Below are 23,238 nucleotides of genomic sequence, written 5' to 3'. Positions count from 1 at the left end.
AGAACATCCCGTCCTGTCAGGAGGCAAGGTATCAGCTTTTAGCAAGGAGGGGTTTAGGAAACACCCCTCTGGACCTTGTAGTCCAGGGGTGTCCAAAGTCGGTCCTGGAGGGCCGCAGTCCTGCAAATTTTCCATGTCTCCCTGCTTCAACACACCTGAATCTCGTGATGATTCATTGCCAAGTCCAGCAGAAAGCCAGATAACGAGCCTCATTGCAATCAGCTGTCTTGAAGCAGGGAGACATGGACAACATGCAGGGCTGCAGACCTCCAGGACCGACTTTGGACACCCCTGCTCTCGTCCATCACTACTTCCTGGTTCCTGTAGTCTATCACTACTTCCTGGTTCCTGTAGCCCATCGCTACTTCCTGGTTCCTGTAGTCCATCGCTACTTCCTGGTTCCTGTAGCCCATCACTACTTCCTGGTTGCTGTAGCCCATCACTACTTCCTGGACCATCTAGTCCATCACTACTTCCTGGTTTTGTCACTACTTCCTGGTTCCTGTAGCCCATCACTACTTCCTGGTTCCTGTAGCCCATCACTACTTCCTGGTTCCTGTAGCCCATCACTACTTCCTGGTTGCTGTAGCCCATCACTACTTCCTGGACCATCTAGTCCATCACTACTTCCTGGTTTTGTCACTACTTCCTGGTTCCTGTAGCCCATCACTACTTCCTGGTTCCTGTAGCCCATCACTACTTCCTGGTTCCTGTAGCCCATCACTACTTCCTGGTTGCTGTAGCCCATCACTACTTCCTGGACCATCTAGTCCATCACTACTTCCTGGTTTTGTCACTACTTCCTGGTTCCTCTAGACCCTCTAGAGCGTCTATATACTAGACTCTAGACCCCAGTCTAGACCCTCCAGTCCCCAGACACTAGACCCTCTAGATTGTCTAGATGACAGATTCTAGACCCCCAGACTCTAGTCCCTCCAGACCCCAGACTCTAATCCCTCTAGACCCCAGACTCCAGTCCCTCTAGACCCCAGATTCTAGACCCTCTAGACCCCAGACTCTAGACCCTCCAGACCCCAGACTGTAGATCTCTAGACCCCAGACTCTAGTCCCTCTAGACCCCAGACTCTAGTCCCTCTAGACCCCAGACTCTAGACCCTCTAGACCCCATACTTTAGACCCTCTAGACCCCAGACTCTAGTCCGTCTAGACCCCAGACCCTCCAGACCCCAGACTGTAGATCTCTAGACTCCAGACTCTGGACGGGGTCTGGGTCCCCTTTTGCTCCCTTGGAGGTAAAGCTCTGATCCAGAGACTCTCTGTCTGCTCCTGAAGCCAGAAAACCTTTCTAAAAATAACAGATTAAAAAACCCTCTGATCCTGGATCAGCAGCTTTTATTAACCTGCTCCTGTTTCCCAACAGGATCCTGCTGCAGCTGCATGATCAATGCTGTTTATTACCCTGTGATAACTGTTTATTAAACTTTAATAACTGTTTATTACGTTGTAATAACTGCTGTTTATTACGCTGTAATAACTGTTTAAAATCAGTGACTGTTTACATGAGCTAATCCAAAAGTGCCAAAATCCTTTTACTTAATTAGTTGCTGTCAACTACTTAAAATACATTTGTGTTCAAAAACTTTTTTTATTTATTGCTCTTGTAGTTTGGCCGGATTGGAGCCTCTTGTGGGCCACTTTTGGCCCACTGGCCTCATGTTTGACAGATTAGACCTTTTACTAGGTATGTTGGCTGTTTCTTTATTATTATTATTATTATTTTATTTTTTGGGGGGGGGATACTACAGTAAAACTGCATTGATCTGTTTTAAAATAAAATAAATCACATTTTAATAGGAGCTATTCCCAGTCAAAATAAATACATTGTTAATTTTTATTTGTTGAAATATTCCAAAGAGGTCTTTTGATTTTGTTTGTATGAGGTAAAAATGCTCTTCAAAGCACTAATCTATTTTCAAATATTATTTTACATCACATTTCAAAAGAAAACACGACTCGCATGAGATAATCCTGGTATAAACGAAGTCATTTATATTTTTTCTTCTTGTAATAATATAATGAAGCCTAGATATTTATTTTAATGAGGAAAGCCCACATTTCTCAGATTTAAAATAACGTTTTAAACAATATTTTAATAGAAAACAGGATTTACTTCAGATTATCTTGATAAAACTAAATAATTTAGATCAGTGTTTTATTTTCTTGTAATAGTTCGGTTTACTCTACATATTTATTTTTAGAAGTTAAATCTTCATTTTAAAGCATTAACCTGTTTAAAATTCTCGTTTTTGGTTCACACGTTCTCCACATCAAAGGGCTCCGCCGCGTGTGACGTCACCCTGCCTTCCCACGCTGCTCTCCTCCAGCAGCGTGCAGATACACGTGAGGCGGGCAGGGGGGGCGGGGCCAAAAGAGCCAGGCACGTGTCTGGGCTTGACACCTGCACAGTGATGTCACCGATTAAAAAAAAAAAAAAAAACCTTTATATTAAAAAAAGAACCAAACAAACCGTTTTTCTTCTTTTTCTTTTTTGTTGGAACTTTTATTTTGAGGTGCAGCTGTCTAGTGCAATTCGTAACGTCACATTTGTGATGGGCTTTGAGGAAACATGCACAAAAAACATCCACAAATCTGACATTTTTTCCCTTTTTTCTTCTCTTTTTTCCCCCCTTTTTTTTTTTGCCAAGTGTCTCATTTATCATGTCCAGCGCTCAAAGTTCAAAAAAAAGGAAAAAAAAAAAAACACAAACACCAGCTGTACAATTTAAAAAAAAGACATAAAAACCCACAAATGATTAAAAAAAAAAAGAACAAATAAAAGTAGCAGAGAGTGTGAGGTGCAGAACGAGGCCGAGAACGTGGCGCTCCCACCCTGAGATCACGCTGACATCACAGGTAGTAGAAAAGCCTGGCCGAACCGTAGATATATATACCATGGAGCGGGCCGGCCGGCCCGCTCCATGGTATATATATCTACGGTTTGGGGAAACCAGGCACTTGGCAGTTCTCCTCGTCTGTACTGAGTCCGTTAGAGGAAAAAAACAGTCGCGTCCATTTGTCTTTTATTTCATAGAACTGACAGAATGCCCCCCCCCTTCACGAACCCCCCCCCCAGGTACAACAAAACACTCAATTCCCTGCATAAAAGTGGAACGGAACCAGGGCGGGGGAGGCGGTTTGAAATGTTCTGGGGAGTAAAGATCCAGGAAGCCCCGCCCCCTGGGGGTGGGGGGAGGAGGGAGCCGAATGGCCGAGCTGCCTCGTTGTCCAGATTGTCGAAGGAAGTCGGAGAGTTTTAAATTAAAAATGTGCAAGGTTTTTTTAAAAAAAAAAACGACAAAAGTGGTTCTCCTGTGTTCACAGTATGGCCACGCCCCCTTTTCTCCTTCCTTCTCGGGTTACGCTGTAGGTCCAGTGGCCACGCCCCATTTCCTCCTCAGATTACGCTGTAGGTCCAGAGCTCTGGACCTGCGTGGATCCCGGCTGGACGGTCCCGGTCCCGGTGGTCCCGGTGGGGGACCCGGTCCCTGTCCCGGTGCCGGTCCCGGTCTGGACCTGGGCCTGGAACTGGGCCATCTGCTCGGGGCTGGCCAGCGTCTTCAGCAGGTTGTTCTCCTGCTCCAGCTGCGAGTTCCGCTCCACCAGCTCCTTGATCTGCTCCTTCAGCACCTCCACCTCCTCGCGCACGGCGTACATCAGGTGGCTCTTCACCAGGTCCTGGGGAGGGACAGGGGGAGGGGGGGGGGGGGTTAGCTCCAGGTTCACACACTCCAAAAACTCTCAATCTTTACCAATTTTTACTTTTATTTTATTTGAAAATGGGTCAACTTTCAATTCTTTCAAAATAAAACTCAAGTGTTAACTGAATGGTCTTGATTTAGGATAAAAACACACAAAATGAGGTTTTTCAAAATAAAACATCATGCACCCATACGTAATGGAGACTCAAAGGGAAGAAAAGAGTTTCATTGAGCAAATCAAGAATTTGAGGCAATTATTTGACAAATTTCACAATAAAATAACCGTCAGATCTTCAGGAAGGTTATGTAATGCAGGAACAATGGTGCTCTACTGTTTTTCAAAATAAAACGTCTCAAACTTAAACATGATGGAGACTTGGAAATAGAAGAAAATGAAGCTGAAAGATTTTTTTTGATAGTTTTTACATCTTAATAAATTTAGCACAATTCAGGAGTATTGCCTCTATACGTTTTTCAAAATAAAACGCCTCGAACCTGTAGGTGATGGAGACTCGACAATGGAAGATAATGTAACCTAAAGATTATTATTCTGGTTCATAAAATGAGTGTTTCATTAATAAATCGAGAATCTGAGGAGCTTATTTGACCAATTTCACAATAAAATAACCGCCGGATCTTGAGGAAGGTTATATAATGCCGGAAAATGGTGTTTGTAGGTTTTCCAAAATAAAACGTCTCAAACATACATGATGGAGACTCAGAAAGGAAAGAAAATGGAGCTCAGATTGCTTTTTGCAAGGTTTTGGTTTTAGGTCTTCATAAAATTAGTTTAATTCAAGAGTATTAGCTTTTTACGCTTTTCAAAATAAAACACCTCAAATCTGATGGTGATGGAGACTCGGAAAGGGAAGAAAATGTGACCTAAAGATTATTTTTTGGGTTCATTAAATGAGCTTTTCATTGAGCAAATCGAAAATTTGAGGAGCTCAATTGACAATTTTCACAATAAAATAACCGTCGGATCTTGAGGAAGGTTATATAATGTAGAAGAATAGTGCTTATATGTTTTTCACAATAAAACATCTCAAACATATATAATGTAGACTCAGAAATGAATGAAAATGAAGCTCAAAGCTCATTTGTTATACATTTTGTGATTTAAATCACAATAAAATGAGTAGAATTCAGGAGTATTGCTTTTAAGGTTTTTCAAAATAAAACATCTCAAACCTATATGTGATGGAGACTCAAAGGGAAGAAGAGAGTGTTTCATTGAGCAAATTTAGAATCTGAGGCAATTATTTGACAGATTTCACAATTAAAAGAAAAGTCAGATCTTGAGGAAGGTTAGAAGAATGGCGCTCTTTTGTTTTTCAAAATAAAACGTCAAACTTTTACATGATGGAGACAGAAATGGAGGAAAATTAAACTCAAAACTAATTTTTTGGGTTCATGAAATGAAGAGTTTCATTGAGCAAACTGAAAATTTGAGAAGCTTATTTGACAAATTTCATAATAAAATAACCACAGTGAATTTGGAGACTCGAATAATTTAGTAGATCTTTTTTTTTTGTTCTTCAAACAAGATGAAACGACTTGAAAGCAGATTTCACTGATGTGTTTAGCGTTAAAATGAGGGTTTTATTGTGAAACCTGAGACTGTGGCCTGTTTTAGAGCATCCCTCCTCCTCCTCCCTCCATCCTGATCCAGCAGCCAGGGAACAAAATGTTCCAGCGCGCGGTGGGCGGAGCCTCGGTATTTATACTGCTGGGAGGAGGGGGGCAGCTTGCCTAGCAACACCCGGACCCTGGAAGGTCAGGAGCAGGAAGCTCAGGTCACCTGCAGCACTAGCAGCAGCAGCAGGTGCAACACGAACCCCATTCATTCATTCATTCATGCTTTTATTTTGAAAAACCCAGATATCGAAATAGGGGGAAAAATCGCGAATGGAACACTCTGAACTGGAGCCGCGCCAGTCTTGAGCCGAGGTTACATAACACATGCATGTCGAGCGGCCTATTTACAAACACACACACACACATACACACACACGCACGCACAGACATAGAGGGATGAAAACCTACCATGGCTTGCTCGATCTTGTTGTCGATGGCCACCACACTCGCACCAGAAGAGCTGGAACAGAGAGAGACAGAGAGAAGAGTGTGTGTGTTAATAACTGCATGATGCAGCACTGCAGATGAATGTGTGTGTGAGAGAGAGAGAGAAACGTGACTGTCTGCAGTGAGTCGCTCCAACAAAGCCGCGGGTTAAATCCAGTGGTCGTTGTTTACCTATTGTCCACGCGCACCGCGGCGCCCTCCTTGCCCAGCGCGGAGGACAGGAAGGAGATGGAGAAGCTCCTCAGCTGACACACGCCGAGGTCCATGGCCACCGCGCAGCAGCGCGAGCTCATGGCCGGGCGGCGGCGCGCGGCCAGCGGCGCGGCTCGGCGGGACGTCCGGGGAGAGAAGAAGGCATGGCGGGACGCAGCGGGACGGACGGCCGGGGATCCGCTCTCCTCTTCCGGGGGGGAGCCGCCGCGCTGCACCGCGCGCTGCAGCCGGGAACCGAGCGACACAAAGACTGAGAAGAGCCGAGGAACCGCGGAGCAGCGGCGGGCTGAGGGGGCGGGACCAGGGGGGGAGAGCGGAGCGCTGATTGGCCCGGAGGCGGCGGGGCGGGGACGCGTCACGGCCCGGAGAGGACGGCGCTGATTGGACGAGCGCGGCTCGTTAGCATAATATGAAGTGACGTCAGCGCGGATTGGACAAGACGAGATGCAATTTACATAATACGCACGTGATTAGATAAAAGACGACTCATTAACATAATTTATGCAGAAATATCTATATAGCTGCCTGCTGCTGAATTTAAGCCATTAAAACACACAAAATACAACAATTTAAACAAAATACTTTACAATTAAAGTTTAGAGATTGAATAATTAACATAATATGCACATGATTGGATAAAGAGCAGCTTATTAAAATATATGCACAAATTATCTATGTATCTACATGCTGTGCTGTATTTAAATCATTAAAACATGTAAAAAATAATTAAAATAGTCGAGAATAAAAGTCTGGAGATTGTATATATGGGAGATAATTTATATAACACGGACACGATTGAATAAAAGGGGGCTTATTAACACAATTTTTGCAAAAAAATATCTATAGATCTACCTGCTGCTCTGCATTTAAATCAAACTACACAAAAAACAGCAAAAATATTCCAGAATAAAAGTTTAGAAATTGTATAGATGGGAGATAATTGACATAATACGGAAACAATTGGATAAAAAGTGGCTTATCAGCTTAATATATACAAAGAAATGTCTATATATCTTGCTGCTGTGTTGCATTTAAATCATTAAAACACAGAAAAAAAACTATTAGAATATTCCAGAATAAAAGTTTAGAAATTGTATAGATGGGTGATCATTTATTTAATATGCTACGATTGGAAAAAAGATGGCTTATTAACATAATTTATGCAATAAAATCTATCTAGCTGCTGTGTTGTATATAAGTGACTATAAATCACTAAAACACATAAGATATAACAAGTAAACAAGATATTTCAGAATAAAAGCCTCTAAACTGAGCGGTCCTGATCACCCGCCCGGCTGTGACCTCTGAGGTAAAAGTGGGTGAAAGCTGACCCCGGGTCAAAGACAGGTGAACCCGACACCGCCCGGGGCGGAGGGGGGGGAGGGAGGGGTGAAGGTGAAGGTCGGCCTCCGTCTGTTGGACGGAGTCAGTCGAGAACAAAGTGTTCCACATAGGGCGCCGGCGCCGCCCTCGGCGAGTCGGGAGGCGTGGAAACGGCGGGATCGATGTGGCGGAAACACAGACCCAAGACTTGAACAAAGAGACGGACGGTTTTTAAAACAGGAAGTGTGGAAAACTGAAGTTTACAGGATATGAGAGTGCTTGATTGACGGTAAATGGGCGGGGCTTAAATCACGTTCCGACGATGTCAACTCTTCAGATGCTTCTCTCCTAAAACAATCCGACCCCCCCTCCTAACGAACCCCGCTGATGACCTGCGCCCTTTGGCTCCTGATCCCTTCGTTAAGACGGTTAATGATGGGAAGGGGGGGTAACAGGCTCCGCCCCCCTCCTCCAGCTCTTATATAAACTGTCAGCGGCGGTTAGCGGGGATGCGGCCAATCGGGCGGCTCGTTTCCGACCACACACCCCCGCCCTCACGTGGGACGCCACGCGCCCGTCCAGCACGGCAGCGGCGGCGGCAGTGAGGGAACACGGTGTACCGGCAGGCGGGGGTCAAAGTGCGCATGCTCGCTGTGAAACAAAGGGCTGGAGTCAGCCAATGGCGGCGGGTTCTGAGGCGGTGACATCACCCATTATGGATCAGGATGGTCCTGACCCACTTACTGGACTTTAGACGGAACGCTCCGTCAGGTTCTCAGAGAAGGTTCTGAACTGACGGAGGAGGAGCGGGGGTCTGCTGCACCCAGAGAGGTGCATGATGGGAAAACAGCAGGTTTAAGATAAAAATAGAAATCCGCTGAAAACACAATAAATGAAGTTTCAAAGCAGAAGGAGGGAAGGTTCAAGGCTCTAGTGAGAGAACTGGAGGGAGGAGGTCTGGAACAGGGTCTGGACGAGGTCTGGAGGGGGTCTGGAGGGGGTCCAGGTGTTGATCTTCAACTACCTCAAGACTACCAGGTCTACAGGTGGCTAGGTGCTGGATCTACATGTGGTCTGTAGGAGCTCTATAGGTAGTCTGTAAGTGGTCTACATGTGGTCTATAGTCCAAAGGTGGTCTACAGGAGATCTGTATGTGGTCTATAGTCTAAAGGTGGTCTACAGGAGGTCTATATGTGGTCTATAGTCTAAAGGTGGTCTACAGGAGGTCTATATGTGGTCTGTAGTGTAAAGGTGGCCTATAGGTGGTCATTATGTGGTCTATAGTCTACAGGCGGTCTGTAGGAGGTCTACAGGTCATCTATAGGAGGTCTATAGGTGGTTTATAGGTGGTCTATATGTAGTGTGTAGGAGGTCTGCAGCAGGTCTACAGGAGGTGTGGAAGAAGGTCTCTTGGTAATCAGGATCAGGTCTGTATGGAGTCTTGAGGCAGAATGTAGGACCTCTACAGGTAGTTGTAGGTAGGCGTTCTGTAGGAGAACTCTAGGTGGTCTAGATCTGGTCTCCAGGTGCTGTACAGGTGGTCTACAGTAAACCAGTCTAGTGGTTTCTGATCCACATCAGAGGCTGGTCCAGTCTTATTAACCAGGAACTGAAGAAACTATCCAGACGTCACAGATTCTCTGTCACACACCCAGCTGAGTGTGTGTGAGTGTGTGTGAGTGTGTGTCCCTGAGCAGGATTAGTGTTTGACAACACGCTGTGCTGGAATGTCCTCCAGCAGGAGTGAAACCAAAAGTCCAGCCTGGCGTCATGGCGGTGTCGTCGTCATGGCGCCTTGGGGGGAGGCGGGGCGCGGCGCTCAGTGGAGCGTGAGAGAACGGGCCGTGCACGCTGCAGCGCCTTACATAACCAGCACCCCCCGACCCACATGAGAGGAGCCTCCACTCAGCACTGCGCTCACACTATTCTACACTGTTTAAACACACACATAAAAAAAAAAAAAAAAAGATGTCAAACATAAAGCCCACGGGCCAAAACTGGGCCGCCAGAGGCATCGATCTGGCCAACATCATCAAGAACATTGTAAAAAAAGAATTCAAAGATCTTCAATAAATCACACAAAACCGAGCTAACGGCAACTAGCATCAACGCCACACTGTTTGGAAAAAATGCCCACAATGCAACAGGTGTCTGAAACATCATTTTTTTCAATTCAAATCGACTTTAGGGAGATATGGAGGTACCTACTGCAGCCATGCACGCCCCAGCTGCCCAACAGGACAAGGGGGACTCAAAAAAACACACACACAACAAATCTACGCAAAGAAAAATATGTATATTTAAAAAAAGAAAGAATATTTCTAAATTTTTACTTTCTAATATCCTTGTGATTTTTAAATTTTTTTCTTTAACTGTCTTGTAAAAAACTTCTAATTTTTTCCTTGTTGTAACTTTGTCTTGTAAGAAGCTTGCAAATTTATTTTTTTTAACATTAATTTAATTGAAGTCATCCGTTTATTTTTAACCACTTCAAAATTTATATATTAAAAATATATACATGCTACCTCAATTTGAATTTTTTTTTAGATCTTGTAAAAAATGTAAAAAAAAAAAAAAATAGCATTTTTTAAAAATCTGAATTAAAAAAAAATCACATGACTATTTTCAACATTAGGGATGTGCGAGTACCGATACCAGGTATCGGTCCGATACTGGCCTTATTTCAAGGTATCAGGTACTCGTGAAGGCTACCGATACCAGCCGCCGATACTCACGGCAAGAAAACCCCCATGCGTAGTAAGCCCTCCTCACCAGCAGTTGGCGGTAGTGCAACCAAATGGGATGCAAGCTGCCGACAAACATGAAAGAGGAAGAAGCTCCTCTCTGGAGCGCTGACAGGCGCTGAGCTACACTGCAGCGGGTTGATTCTCCATGAGTCTCATCCAGAGCAGAGACAACAGGATGAATCCAGAACGGCTGCTCGTCTCACCAGAACCGCCGGTGTGGAAATTCTGTTAAATAAGTGAAAACGAGCCGAGCTTTGCAGAATGCTAACTCTGCAATGCTAAAATTGCTAAAGGAGGTGCGCGATGTTGTTCATTTACCACTCGTAATTTCTTTAAACACCTCAGGGCGAAGCTTGTGGACGAGAGTCTGACGCTGTTGTGCTGGAAAAAAAACTCCGGCAGCAACTCGACGGCAAACTCTGCAGAAGACCGAGAAACTGAAGAGCAGAGATCCGAGAGCAGCACAAAGAACACGAGCAACTCTTTAAACTCAGGGGGTTTTCTATCTTTGACTTTAGTTCATAAAAAAATCATTCAAATTAGTACATTTAAAAACCTTAGTTTATGTAAAGTGTAAAACTCAGAGAAATTGTTTTATCTTGCACTTAATTTCATTTAAATAAGTGCAAACTCAGTTGCTTGTTTTATTTTTCAGACTATTATTTTGGACTTTTTTTGGACATAGTGGCTGGGCTGCCTTTTTATTGGAAATAAAATTCATTTTCAAATATAATCTCATTGCATTATTCTAAAGTTTGTGTGTATAAAGTATCGGTATGCAAGTATCGGTATCGGTGAGTACTGAAGATGAAGTACTCGTACTTGGTATCGGTCTGAAAAAAAGTGGTATCGCACATCCCTATTCAACATGGAGCTAATTTTAAAGATGCAAAAAAATAAATAAATAAAAAACCTGTTGCATTGTGGGTGTTTTTAAAAAGAGCATGGCTTTGAGGCTAACGCTAGTTAGCAATGAGGCAGCTAGCGCTCAATGTCTCAGCTCGGATTTCATTGAATTTTTTATTTTGTACAATTTTCAACTGGACTGCAGCGTCTCGCTAGCTGGTTTTGGTCCACAAACCTTATATTTGACACCCATTTTTTGGTTTAGTTTTTTTTTTCGTTTCAGTGATAAAATCCCTGAGCTTGAACAATACTCCAGCTCTGCGTTTCTCTTTAATCCATGCGTGTCAAACGTTACACAACCCGACGTCGCGTTGCACAACGCAGAGGATGCTGAGGAATCGAGCCGGGGAACCCTGCCGGGGCCGCTCGGCGACCCGCTGTTTTTGTTCCTGGGATTACTGGAAAGTGTCAAGATAAATGTTATGATTGAGAGTCAGGAGGTCCAGTTTCCACACACACACACACGCACACACACTTCGTAACCTTTTGGGGGGGGGGGGGGGGGGGGGGGGTCAAACATGAAGCACGTGGACCAAAAAGTGGTCCACAAACTGCTCAAATGTGGCCGAAAAGTAGAAAACATTGAACACAGATATCTAAAGCTAGCTACCCCGTCGCTAATTCGCGTTAGCCGTTTGTATGAACTCCCAGAATGCAACAGCACAGGCTTGGGTAGGAGCCTTCAGGTTTTCAGGAAGGAAACTCAACAGGAAGGAATGTTCAGAACACTGTTGCATTGTGGGTGTTTTTAACAACAGGCTAACGCTCGTTAGCAACAAGGTAAGCTAGCTTTCCAAATCTCAGAGTTGTGTACATTAATTTATTACTTACTTTCATTTGTTCACAATTTCCTGATTTGTTTTGGCCGAACTGGAGCCCCAGTGTGGGTCTATGGACCTTATGTTTGACACCCCAAAGCAGTATATATATATATAAAAAAATCTGATAAATTATAGATTTCTTTAATACTGTTTTTTCCCCACTTAAGTTAAAAAAAAAAATCGTAATTCCTCTTTAAAATGTTTGTTTCCGAGGAAGCTGGTGACGAATTACAAGCGCTACAGGTGCCTCCTCCTCTCGCCATTCTTGAACACCTTCCATGTTTTTGCTGTTATTCTGAAGGGACCCAGTGAAGCGTGGTTACATAAAGAGCAGATCAGGAGTGTTTTGGTCCTTGGTTCGATGCCCGGAGGGGAAAAGACAGAGCTAAAGGGTCCTGGCAGGTTCTCGGAGGAGAACGTGGCAGAGGGAAGGAGGGAGGAGGGAGGAGGAGGTTCCTCCTCTTCCAGGTCGCTGCTTCTCTCAGCTCCTCTTACATAAGCTGCAGTCCTGCAGGCTGTGAGCTGACACTGCCCCCTGCTGGCGGCTCAACAAAAAGACTTGAGCAAGCAGCTGGATTTCCTTCATGTTTCCCCGCTGTCGTTTTTTTTTTTTTGACCCTTTTGCACTTTATTTTTCTTGGTCATTTTTGTTTATCGTTTTGTTTATCGTTTAAATTTCTCAACTCAGTGTTTTTTTTTTCACGACTTCTTTAAAAAAAATCTTACATTTTTTAACGTTTTAAATATTCTACAATTTTTTAACTGAATTTTTATTTTAATTACTTTTTAATTTTAATATTATATTTATAATTTTTACTGTCATTTCACAAGAAGTTTCACAAATTAAAAATAAATTACGACTGTTTAGAAACCATTTTTTCCCTTTCCCTGTAAATCTTCCTTAATTTCTTTACGTTTTGTAATTTTTTTTTTCAAAAATTTAATTTTACTTTTATTTTTCATGTCTTCCCCCATTCTTTCTTATTTTGTTTTCATTACTTTTCTTTTTCAATTTATTTACAAATTTGGTTTTGATCAGTAGTTTTTAACCCTGATTAATATTTCTCTCACTTATTTACATTTTTTTTTCTTTTCCATTTCCCCAGTCATCGTTTTTTCCACTACTTTATTTTTTTTCACTTTTTTAGTTTATATTTCTATTTAATTCCCCCATGTTTTTATAACTAACATTTTTTCACTTTTTTAATTACTCTTTAAATTTTTTTCCATTTTTTCTTCATTTATTTTTTCCACTTATTTTTCTAAATTACTTATTTTTGCACTTTGTCAATTTTTAAGTATTTTCACAAATGTTTTTTTTCCAATAGTTTTTTTTTCCTTTACAAAAATCCATTTTTCCTTACCTTTATTTTCTAAAAATAAATAAATAAAAATAATTTAAAAAAATTAAAACAATGTTTGGTATAAATTCAAAATTGGAGTAGTTTGATGTGATTTGATGAAATTGAAACATTCAGACTTTCTCCTCCAGATTCAGACTCAATCACACAGAAACTCCTCCTGGCCTCAGGTGTGGCTGATCAGCTGTCAGACCCTGACAACAACAACAACGACCACTCCCGCTCAAAAGTTACATTTCTGTTTACTCGAAGTAGGAGCATTTTAGAAAAGTTACACCTTCCTCAATTCAATGAAGAATGGACCTCTTCCAAAAAATTGTTTCCCCCTGTTTCCATGGAAACAGAGGATTTCCAAAAAGTTACACTTCAACGTTTACTCAGTCAGAGCATTTTGAAAAGTAACATGTTCCCTTGGTTACCATAGAGACATTCAGGGGATGTTCAAAAAGTTACATTTCTCCCTGTTTACTCCAAGTCCGTGCATTTCAAAAAAGCTGTGTTTCCATGAAGTAAGATCATTTCCAAGAAGCTGATTTCACCCCGTTTCCATGGAAACAGAGCATTTGGAGTTTCCAGTGACTGAGCAGGGCTGTTGTACCACCGTGTTCCTGCTGTTGTTGTCAATACAACCAGTCTGAAGGTTGATGACGTCAGGAGGCCTCGCAGCCTGGACCCAGTGTTGATGAGACACACTGGACTGGCTCAGAGCCAGGAGCCAAGCTCCGCCGGGGAGGACCAGGAGGTGCTCCAAGGTACTGCTAGCATGTAGCATGTAGCATCACTGGTGTGTGAGCCTGGAACTCTTTAGCATGTAGCAGCAGCTTGCTTTCTGAGCCACACTGACAGAACACAGCGTTCCCAGAGGGAGCTGTGCAGCTCTGACTGAAGCCTTCACACTACAGTCGCGCTCTGTCTGCCTGTTGCTCTCATTATACCGTCACGTCTCAGACGCCGCTGGAAAACACGTTTTCCGCTCCGCCGGTAACAATCAGCTGTAAAAGGGAGAGTAACTCAGGGCTTCAGGTGTGGGTGAGGCTCGCGGTTGTCGGTTGAACTCCCTAAACTGTACTGCACAACATGAGTCTCCTGCCTAACCATAACAGTCGACTGTTCAGGGCTGTGTGCATATCAACAGATCCCGTGTCTAATAAAAGACTAAACCCGAGGGAGGGGGGGCAGAGAGGTGGACAGTGGGAGGAGGAGGAGGAGGAGGGGCAATCTGCTGAGTCACCGTCTGTCAGTGACTCAGCAGATCAGAGGTTACATCAGCGAGGCTCTGACAGACTTTTTATTGAGGGTGGATGGCTAATGCTAATGCTAGCTTTTCTCAACATAAACTGCCAAATACAAAAGCTTTCACTCCCAGTGTTGCCATAGAAACGCAAAACTTTAAGAAAACATCCATTTTCAAGTGTTGCTATGGAAATGCCCAACTTTCTTTAAACAACACAGCAAAACCCAAACACCACCTTTAAGTGTTACCATGGAAAGTTTGCATGACACTAAAATGAACAACACTACAAGATACCATTTAAAATGTTGCCGTGGGAACGCAAAACTTCTGAAACAACAATGCAAACAACAGAGCGTCTAGCTGAAGTCTTGCCGTGGAAAGTTTTTATGAAACAATAAAAAACTGCTTCTATTTGAAGTGTTGCCATGGAAACGGCCAACTTTTATGAGACAACTACTTGACGTGTTGCCAGGGAAACAAAACTTTGCTCTTACAAAAAAGCAAAAACACTAAAAGCTTCTAAATCACAAAAAATGCAAAACTTATATAAAACGATGCAAACAACTGAGCTCCCATTTGAAGTGTTGCCATGGAAACGGCAATGCCTACTTGAAACATTGCCATGGAAACAAAACTTTGCTAGAACGAAAATGCAAAAGACAGCTTCTAATTGCAGCATTGCCGTGGAAAAGCAAAAGTTTTATAAAACAATGTCAAAAAGAAAAACAGTTTCCATTTCAAGTGTTGCCATGGAAACGCCCAACTTTTATGCCACAAAACTACTTCAAGCTTGCCATGGAAACTCAGCTGTGCTGCAACAAAAATGCAATAACACTAAGAGCTTCTAATTGCAGCATTGCCGTGGAAACACAAAACTTTTAAAAAACAATGCAAAAACCAGAGAACTTCCGATTGAAGCGTTGCTATGAAAACGCCCAAGTTTTATGCCACAAAACTACTTTATGAGTGTTGCCATGGAAACAAAGCTTTGCAATAACGGAAATGCAAAAAACAGAGCTCCCATTTAAAGCGTTGCTATGGAAACGCCCAATTTTTATGAAACGGAATTACTTGCAGCGTTGCCAAGGAAACAAAAACATGGTTGTAATGAAAATGCAAAAGACAACGAACTTCCATTTGAAGCGTTGCCATGGTAACAAAACTTTGCTAGAATGAAAATGCAAAAGACAGCTTCTAATTGCAGCGTTGCCGTGGAAAAGCAAACTTTTATAAAACAATGCAAAAAACCAGTTTCCATTTCAAGCGTTGCCATGGAAACACCCAACTTTTACGTCACAAAACTACTTTATGAGTATTGCCATGGAAACAAAGCTGTGCTACAACGAAAATGCTATAACACTAAGAGCTTCTAATTGCAGCATTGCCGTGGAAATGCAAAACTTTTAAAAAACAATGCAAAAACCAGAGAACTTCCGACTGAAGCATTGCCATGGAAATGCCCAACTTTTATGCCACAAAAAAAAGTACTTTGAGTGTTGTCATGGAAACAAAGCTTTGCAATAACGGAAATGCAAAATAACAGACCTTCCATTAAAAGCGTTGCTATGGAAATGCCCAATTTTTATGAAACAGAACTACTTAAAGCGTTGCCATGGAAACAAAACTTTGCTATAACGAAAACGCAAAAACAAGAGGCTGTGGTTGAAGCGTTGTCATGGGAAAAAACCCTTTCAATAACTAAAATGCAAAAATCTAAGAGCTTCAGGCTGAAGTGTTGCCATGGAAACAGAAACTTTATGAAGCAGCAAGCTCCGCCCTCACCTGTCGTCGTCTCCGTCGCCATGCTGGCTCCTCAGGCCGGCGGCCGCCGCCATGAAGGCGCTGGCCTCCGCCGACATCCCCATGTGGGCGGCGGCCTCGTCCCCGCCCAGCCGGGGCAGTCCCAGCAGGCCTTGGTGCTGCAGAAGGAGCTTCTGGGCGTCCTCCAGCTGCGAGGACGTCCTTACGGCGGCGGCACGGGTGAACCCGGCGCCCGGGGCGAGCAGCGGCTGGAGGTCAGCCTGGAGCGCCGTCAGGGGCATGTAGGGGACCGCAGCGGGGGCAAGGGGGACTGGGGCCACATGATGCTGGGGTTGCGGCGCCACGCCGAACGCCGGCTGGGTGGGCGGGAGTCCGGCCAGCCCGGGAAGTCCGGGCGCCACGTGGGGCGGTGGCGGCTGCACCTGCGTCTGGAAGGGCGCTGTTGGCTGGATGAAGTCTGGCTGTCTGAGCTGAGCGGCGGGATACGCCCCCACCACCGCCGCCGCCTGACTCGGATCCACGACGTAGCTTAACTGCTGGGGGATCACCGCCGGTAGCGGCACCGGTTTGTGCACGAGCTCCGGCGGGGAGGCGTACGCCAGGGGCGCGGCGAAGTCCTGCGGCGCCGGCGGCTGGTACGGCTGCGCGGCGGGAATGCCGATCCCCGCGTTGCTCGCCTCGCCCTCCGCCGCCGCCTCGCCGCCTCTCAGCGCATCGGGCGCCGCCGGGTGGGGCACCTCCTTCTCGTAGTACTCCGTGCACGTCCAGCGCCCCTTGCGGAACGGCTCGGAGTTCGTGTCCAGCTTGACCACGCGGAAGCGCGAGCCGGTGGCGGTCTGGGTGTGCTGGCTGTGAGTGTTGGCGGCGGCGGGGGCGTCACGTGACGGGGCCGTCATGTTAGCGTTGTCAGATCCCAAAGGGGCGGCGGCGGGAATGTTCACGCCGTGTACGTGTGGATCAGCGGTCGTCCCGCCGCCTACAGCAGGTTTAGTGTTATCCAAAGCGGCGGAGGTGGCGGCGGGTTTGGGAGCCATGGTGGGCGGCGCCGGGTCGTCATGGCGGCGCTGTGGGTAGTAGTGCTGCTGAGGCGCTGTCCCATTGACCAGGGACGCCTGTGGCGGCGGTGGTTCGTTGGGCGAGCCCAGCCCCGGCGAGTCCACGCCGTGCAGGCTGTTCAGAGTCTCGTCCGACGAGCTCCGCTCTGGGACGCCGCTGCCGCCGGCGCCGGTGGCGTCTGCCGCCCGGGACGGCATGTCCAGCATTTCAGATGAGGACAGGTCCTCGGTGTGCGACTCGTCCATGTCGTCGTAGCTCTCCGTGTCGTCCGCCAGGCTGTTGTTGCCGCTGGCGTTGGTCTGGGCCGACGTCACGCTGGTGATCTGGAAGCCGCTCTTCTTCTTCACCTGGGCGCCGGCGGCCTGCGGCGGTGGCTGCTGCTGGTGGTGGTGGTGGGACGTCCCGCCAGGGGACGCTGTCCCCGGGGAGGGGGACGCCGGGCCCTGGTGGTCCTCGGCGCTGCTGCTGCCCCGCCGGAAGTGGTAGGCCGGCTTCCTGCCCCCGGACCCGGGGGCATCGCCGGAGAAGTCCTGGTGGTGCATGATGGTTGTAAAAGGAGCCTGGGGGGGGGGGGAAGGGGGCGTGGCTTCACTTTCTACCGGCTAACACCGAGGCTAGCTGGGTCATGAGTGAAGAGTCATGAGATTTATGTCCTTTAAAATCCAGATAAAGCTCCTGGAGTTAATCCCAGAGTTTGGAACTGTCGTCCTCTTCCAGCTGATCCGGGTAGTTGGAGGAAAAACTCTGTATTCAACTAAGAAAACAGACAAAAACAAAGAGTTAGCCGCTGTTAGCGTTACACGGGCCCGTGTTTCGGATCAACTGGTTCCCCAGTTATCTGGTGCCCCGACGTCCTCCAGCGTCCGGTGTTGTGACTAAAAACAGATGTTGAAAAAGCCGCCAAGACTCTGCAGCTGTCCTGGCCGCATTTAAAGTGAGGTTTTTAGAAATGTCGTACGTTTTTTTGAGTGTCATTTTAACAAACGCTGTGATGACGCTGAAGGAAAAACGGACACTAACTAACCGGGGGACCAGATAATCCGAAACACCGGGCTCGTCTGGAACGATTAGCTGCTCTTCTCGAACTTCACGCACCTTTTCCTCTGCTAACAGCGGTCGCAGCGCGGGGATGAGGGCCAAACTTACGAGAAATATCCCCTGTCGTTTCAGAAAAACGGGTAATCCAGTGGAAGTCCTTCTTCTTAGCTGGCCGGGGAATGTCGCAGGAAGCCCGCCGTCGCTGCCATTCCTCTCCCCGGACGTCGAGTGTCACCCGCCGGCGGCCGGAAGCAGCCGGACTAGCAGCTCGCGCCGCCCGCCGCTGAACAGAATCCGTCTTTGTAGTGGAAAAAGGAGCTTTTTAGGTCCATGTCGGGGAAGCGGGAGTCCGTGTTTGCTGTCTCATTGCCGGCTAACGGGCTGTCACTCAAACACTGGCTTTGCGCATGCGCGGCCACGCCCACCTCGCTACACTGGTGCTGCGTTCAATGTCGGAGGATTTTATGCAACGGAAAAACACTGGTGTTATGTTCCTGGATGTATTTGTATTCGGATTCTTCAATATTTTCACTTTTTGCTTAAACGTCTAAGAGGTTTGCAGTCATACACTAATAATTCTGACTGGATCTCAGTGAATAGAGGGAGTAAAAACCTGCGGCGTGGTTTGCGTGAGGTCCCTGAAGGCACCACGAGCTGCAGGTTGTATTTCTTGTACTTCTGGGAAGTCGCAGTCTGGAAATGCTGCTATATAAAACCATAAACCAAACAACACTGGTTCACCGCTTCAGGTCTGATCCAAGCAGGGGTACCTCTCTCCACTGTTTGGATTTCTGACCAAACAAGGTGAAGAAAAACTTTGAGTCCATGTTCTCAGTATTCCGAGCCTGTTTACAGGTCTCAATAAAAAAATCTCCACCGCCACAAAGAGGGTGGAGCACATTACCTCTAATTTGTTTACCTGAGAAATCTGGTTCAACTATTACTCTTAAGGAATGTAGAAATGTGCTTATTAAACAGGTTATTTTGATCAAAACCAGTCATCTGTGGGCTGGATTGCGTGGAACGGTTGAGCGACGCTGATGGACAGCCTGCCTTCTGGCAACCCATTCCTCATGTTTAACAGGCAGCTTCAGGATTACGAGCGTGATTGATGGGCCCGGGCGAAGGGAGAGAAAGGAAGAGTTGCGACACGCCTTGTCAAAGTGCCTTCGGCACGTCGGCACGATGGCTGTTCACGAGCACCTGAGGGGGAGGGGGGATCTGGGAAAGCTCCACCGTGAGGTCTGCAGCTAAAGACTGCTCGATGAGTAAACACGAAGACGGTTTGTGTAAATGTTTAAACCTGGACGTCAGGGCCGCCCCCTGTGCAGCATCAGTTCAGACAGATCGGCAGTTGACTCCATGCTTCCAGGGTGACGGTAACCTCTACTCAGTGTCAGGTCAACCCACAGTATGGTGGCAGTGGGCGAGAGCGAATCACTTGAACTTCTGAATTGAGAACATGTTGCGTTGTTTAAGAATAGTTTTGCGTTCTTTCCCCTTCCCTTTGGAGAGTGTAGGGCAGGCTGGCAGCTGAGGGGAGGAGGACGGCTGGCGCTGCAGACAAGGAATATGGAATGCTAAACTTGTTATTTGTCAACCTCTGGAACTCACATATGATTGGCTCAGGAACCAGGAAGAAGTGACGATCTACCAGAACCAGGAAGTAGTGATGTACTACAACACTTTTGTACGCAAATGTGACAATTTCCTTACCCAAACTAAAGATTAATGGATGTGACTTAATTAACTCGAAATGCAACAATAAGTTCATAAAGGAAGGGATGAGGAATATTATTTACTATGATTATGACAGAACTTCTTTCAAGAGATTGGATTGTTCAGCTGATAGTACATTACGAATCAAAGCTCACTCCAAATTTATTTAAGCAACACGAGGGAATTTTCAGTTTTCGTTGATTTTGGCGGCGCCAGTGGACAAAGCGGTAGTGTTTTGCCTGAAGGAGTACTACAGTTCCCATGAGGCCTAGCGTGTGGCGTGGTAAAATGCTGCTCCCGGTGGCGTGCTGTCGGACTGAACTCCCTACATTTGTTTCCAGTGGCTGTGTGAAGGACGGATAGCGACGAGGTAATGAATCTAATGGTGGCTAAATGTTCTATCATGATGTGACGCATGCCGTAAAGCAATCCGCACATTTGGAGTTTTTTCGTGTGCAGGGTTCCTACCACCCTCCTCACAGCTGCTTAGTCCAAGTGAAAGCAATACTGACGCCCTCAGCCCGTGACAGACAACTAGTTGTAAGTCGATGTATCATCACAAAAGATATTAAAATGTTTTATTAAGGTTGAAAAGTTCCTTAGTGTCGTTTTAAATGAGCATTCTCTCCAAAAGTGAAGGAGACTCATTTCACAATCATAAATAGTATCTATCCTGTTGGACAGTTTCTTGAAAGAAGGTTTAAATTTAATGTTGACCCATGAGCACTTTTGTAACCAGGAGATTGAAACCATCTGCCTTTTGTCTTTTGATTGTCACTATTGTCATAAGGCTTTTGGAAGGACATTCGTAACTGGATTGACCTGAAACTTGATATCCCTCCATTTACCGGATCAAATGTTCTGTTGTACATGGACAATTTGGACTCTTCATCATCTACTATTGTAAACATCATTCTCCTTCTAGCTAACTATCATATTCATTGCTGCAAATGGAGAGAAAGTATCCCCTCTTCCTTATGTTTTCTGAGCGATTTCAATTTGTGTTATAGCTCCCTGAAGACACTTAAGAACTGCAAAAATGCTCAGATCATCAGTAGTCAGATCTCCAGAAATTTACTCATTTAATATGGGGCGGCTGTGGATCAGTGGGGAGAGCAGTTTTCTGACGATCGGGCGGTTGTTAGCTCGATTCCCCTCTCTGCATGTCGAAGTGTCCTTGGGCAGGACACTGAACCCTGACCTGCCCCCGGTGGATGGACTGAGCGCCTTGCATGGCAGCCGCCTCCACTGCTGTGTGAATGGGTGAATGTGATAATGCAGTGTAAAGCGCTTTGCTCTCTGCTAATGCAGATGAAAAAGTGCTATATAAGTGCAGACCATTTAATATGTATGCTCCCATCTTCAACTTTCTTGTATTCATCTTTTCTGTTATTGTATGTTATTTCTTCTATTGTGCTGTGATGCTCCCTAGTTTTTGTTCTTGTTCAGTGTTCTGTAGGAGAGGTTGTATTAATTAATTAATTGAAAAAAAAAAAGTGATGGACTACAGGAACCAGGAAGTAGTGATGGTCTGACTGAAGCAGGAAGTAGTGAGGGGGTTCTGGAGCCAGGAGGAAGTGATGGAGTACCGGAACGAGTGAGTTGTGACCAGTGTTGTGCTAGTTACTGAAAAATAGTAACTAGTTACAGTTATTAGTTACTTCATGAAAAAAGTTACTCAGTTATTTAAAGGTGCATTAAGGAGTTTGCACGTTTTATGTGAAACAGCGCCCCCTGCAGGCCTGGGGCGTAATGCAGCTTAGTGAAAAACTCGTGCCTGTGGCTCGCGTGCACGGAAGAGGGGAACTCCTTCCTCGCTCTTTTAGAAGCGCTCAAGTAAGATTTAAGTTTCTTTTACCTGGTGGAGTCTGTGTGGAGCTGTGGCAGTGCTAGAAGCCAGTCTGTTCTTACTTTCTGGAAGATCCTGCTCAGTTGTTGCTCACTAAGCATCTGGCGGAGTAATGGCGGACAAAATGAAACTTAACCAGCCGGAGCGCGCATTACGTCATTCCTTTCAAATTCTCCCCAAAAAAGCTCTGGTGCCGGACCGGCACTGTGACTTTCTTTTTTTTTTTTTTTTTTTCTTTTTAATACTTTATTGGTAACAACAATGATACAACATCCAATCGGGGATTAATTTTCTTACAATGACAAAATAGAACTACAACAGAGTCGAGGCAACAATGACAAGAGAAACAACAGAGAGAAAAAAAAAAAAAAAAAAAAAAAAGGGGACTGCAACAGCACCATATTGTAAGGCAGATGTGACAATAACAATTTAGAGCATAAGAAAGTCTTTAGCAAGTATAAGCAGGTTGGATATTTTAGAGTTTCTCTCTGACAGTAATTCCAGACACTGGAAATACTTCATCAGTTCGTTTTTGAACCCAGCTGCAGAGGGCAAGCAGTTCTTCCATTTTTTACAATGAATATGATATTTACCTAAAATGAAAACAATATTCACTAAAGTATGGCATTTTTGAGGGATAGCTTCGACATACAGCAGTGTTTCCTGGAGATCCAAAACAAAGTTATGACCAAAATTAAACCAGGTGATAACTTCCTCCCAAAACTTCAAAGAAAAAGGACAAGAAAAAAAGAGGTGTTCTACTGTTTCGCTTCCTTTTCCACAAAAGACACACAATTCCACTTCAAACTTAAACCGCTTCTTCAAAATTTCAGCAACAGGGTAATAATTATTAATTATTTTGAATTGAGTCTCTTTAACTTTGGGTGAGACTGGCCACTTCAAGTATTTGTAGAGAGAGTTTTTTGGGATAGTAAAGTTTAGCAACCCCACCCTTCTTGGATTGTGATAGTTTGTAAATAGTTTCCGTTTGAAGGCATTCCTGATAACTTTATTATTACACTGTTTTTTCTTTAATTCTATTTCTTCAATTCTTAGTTCAGGTAGTTTAATAGTGACTTTGGGATAGACCAAAGTGTTTTTGACGAGCTGCATTAGGGGGGGTGGAATTGCTTTACAAACAGTTTTAAATTCTCTATATGAACACTTCAGGTGAAACTTGCCAACAAAATGATTAAACTCTAGTAATTCCCCATTCTTATCCAACAAATCTGAAATGAAAAAAATACCGTTGTTTGCCCATTCTAATTTAAAAATAGATTTATTTTTTATAGTAATAACTCTGTTGTTCCACAAGGTGGAGCTGTGTGGTGTAAAATTATGAGAAAATGCCATTTTCCAAAAGAGCAGCATCTGCTTATGGAAGTCTGATAATGTTAAGGGGAGTT

General features: G+C 44.9%; 1 protein-coding gene across 3 annotated transcripts; it reads right to left on the bottom strand.

Annotated features, from left to right (window-relative positions):
• Window positions 1–2,504: 2,504 nt before the first annotated feature.
• On the bottom strand, window positions 2,505–18,646 carry LOC115383792 (TSC22 domain family protein 1-like). 3 transcript variants are annotated; one of them, XM_030085984.1, is made up of 4 exons: window positions 18,322–18,646; window positions 16,192–17,980; window positions 5,766–5,817; window positions 2,505–3,696 (listed from the first exon to the last, which is right to left on the bottom strand). In XM_030085984.1, the coding sequence occupies exons 2-4, from the start codon at window positions 17,766–17,768 to the stop codon at window positions 3,421–3,423; spliced, it is 1,905 nt and encodes a 634-aa protein (XP_029941844.1). In that variant the 5' UTR covers window positions 17,769–17,980; window positions 18,322–18,646; the 3' UTR covers window positions 2,505–3,420. The 3 variants fall into 3 exon arrangements, with proteins under 3 accessions (XP_029941844.1, XP_029941845.1, XP_029941846.1); XM_030085985.1 differs by having other exon boundaries at window positions 18,373–18,646; XM_030085986.1 differs by lacking the exons at window positions 16,192–17,980; window positions 18,322–18,646 and adding an exon at window positions 5,976–6,281.
• Window positions 18,647–23,238: the final 4,592 nt, after the last annotated feature.

The sequence above is a fragment of the Salarias fasciatus genome (genome assembly GCF_902148845.1).
Source record: "Salarias fasciatus chromosome 23 unlocalized genomic scaffold, fSalaFa1.1 super_scaffold_20, whole genome shotgun sequence".
In the NCBI taxonomy this organism is placed as follows: domain Eukaryota; kingdom Metazoa; phylum Chordata; class Actinopteri; order Blenniiformes; family Blenniidae; genus Salarias; species Salarias fasciatus.
Note: the sequence above shows the minus strand (reverse complement) of the source record. Positions and strands in the feature narration are given on the sequence as shown.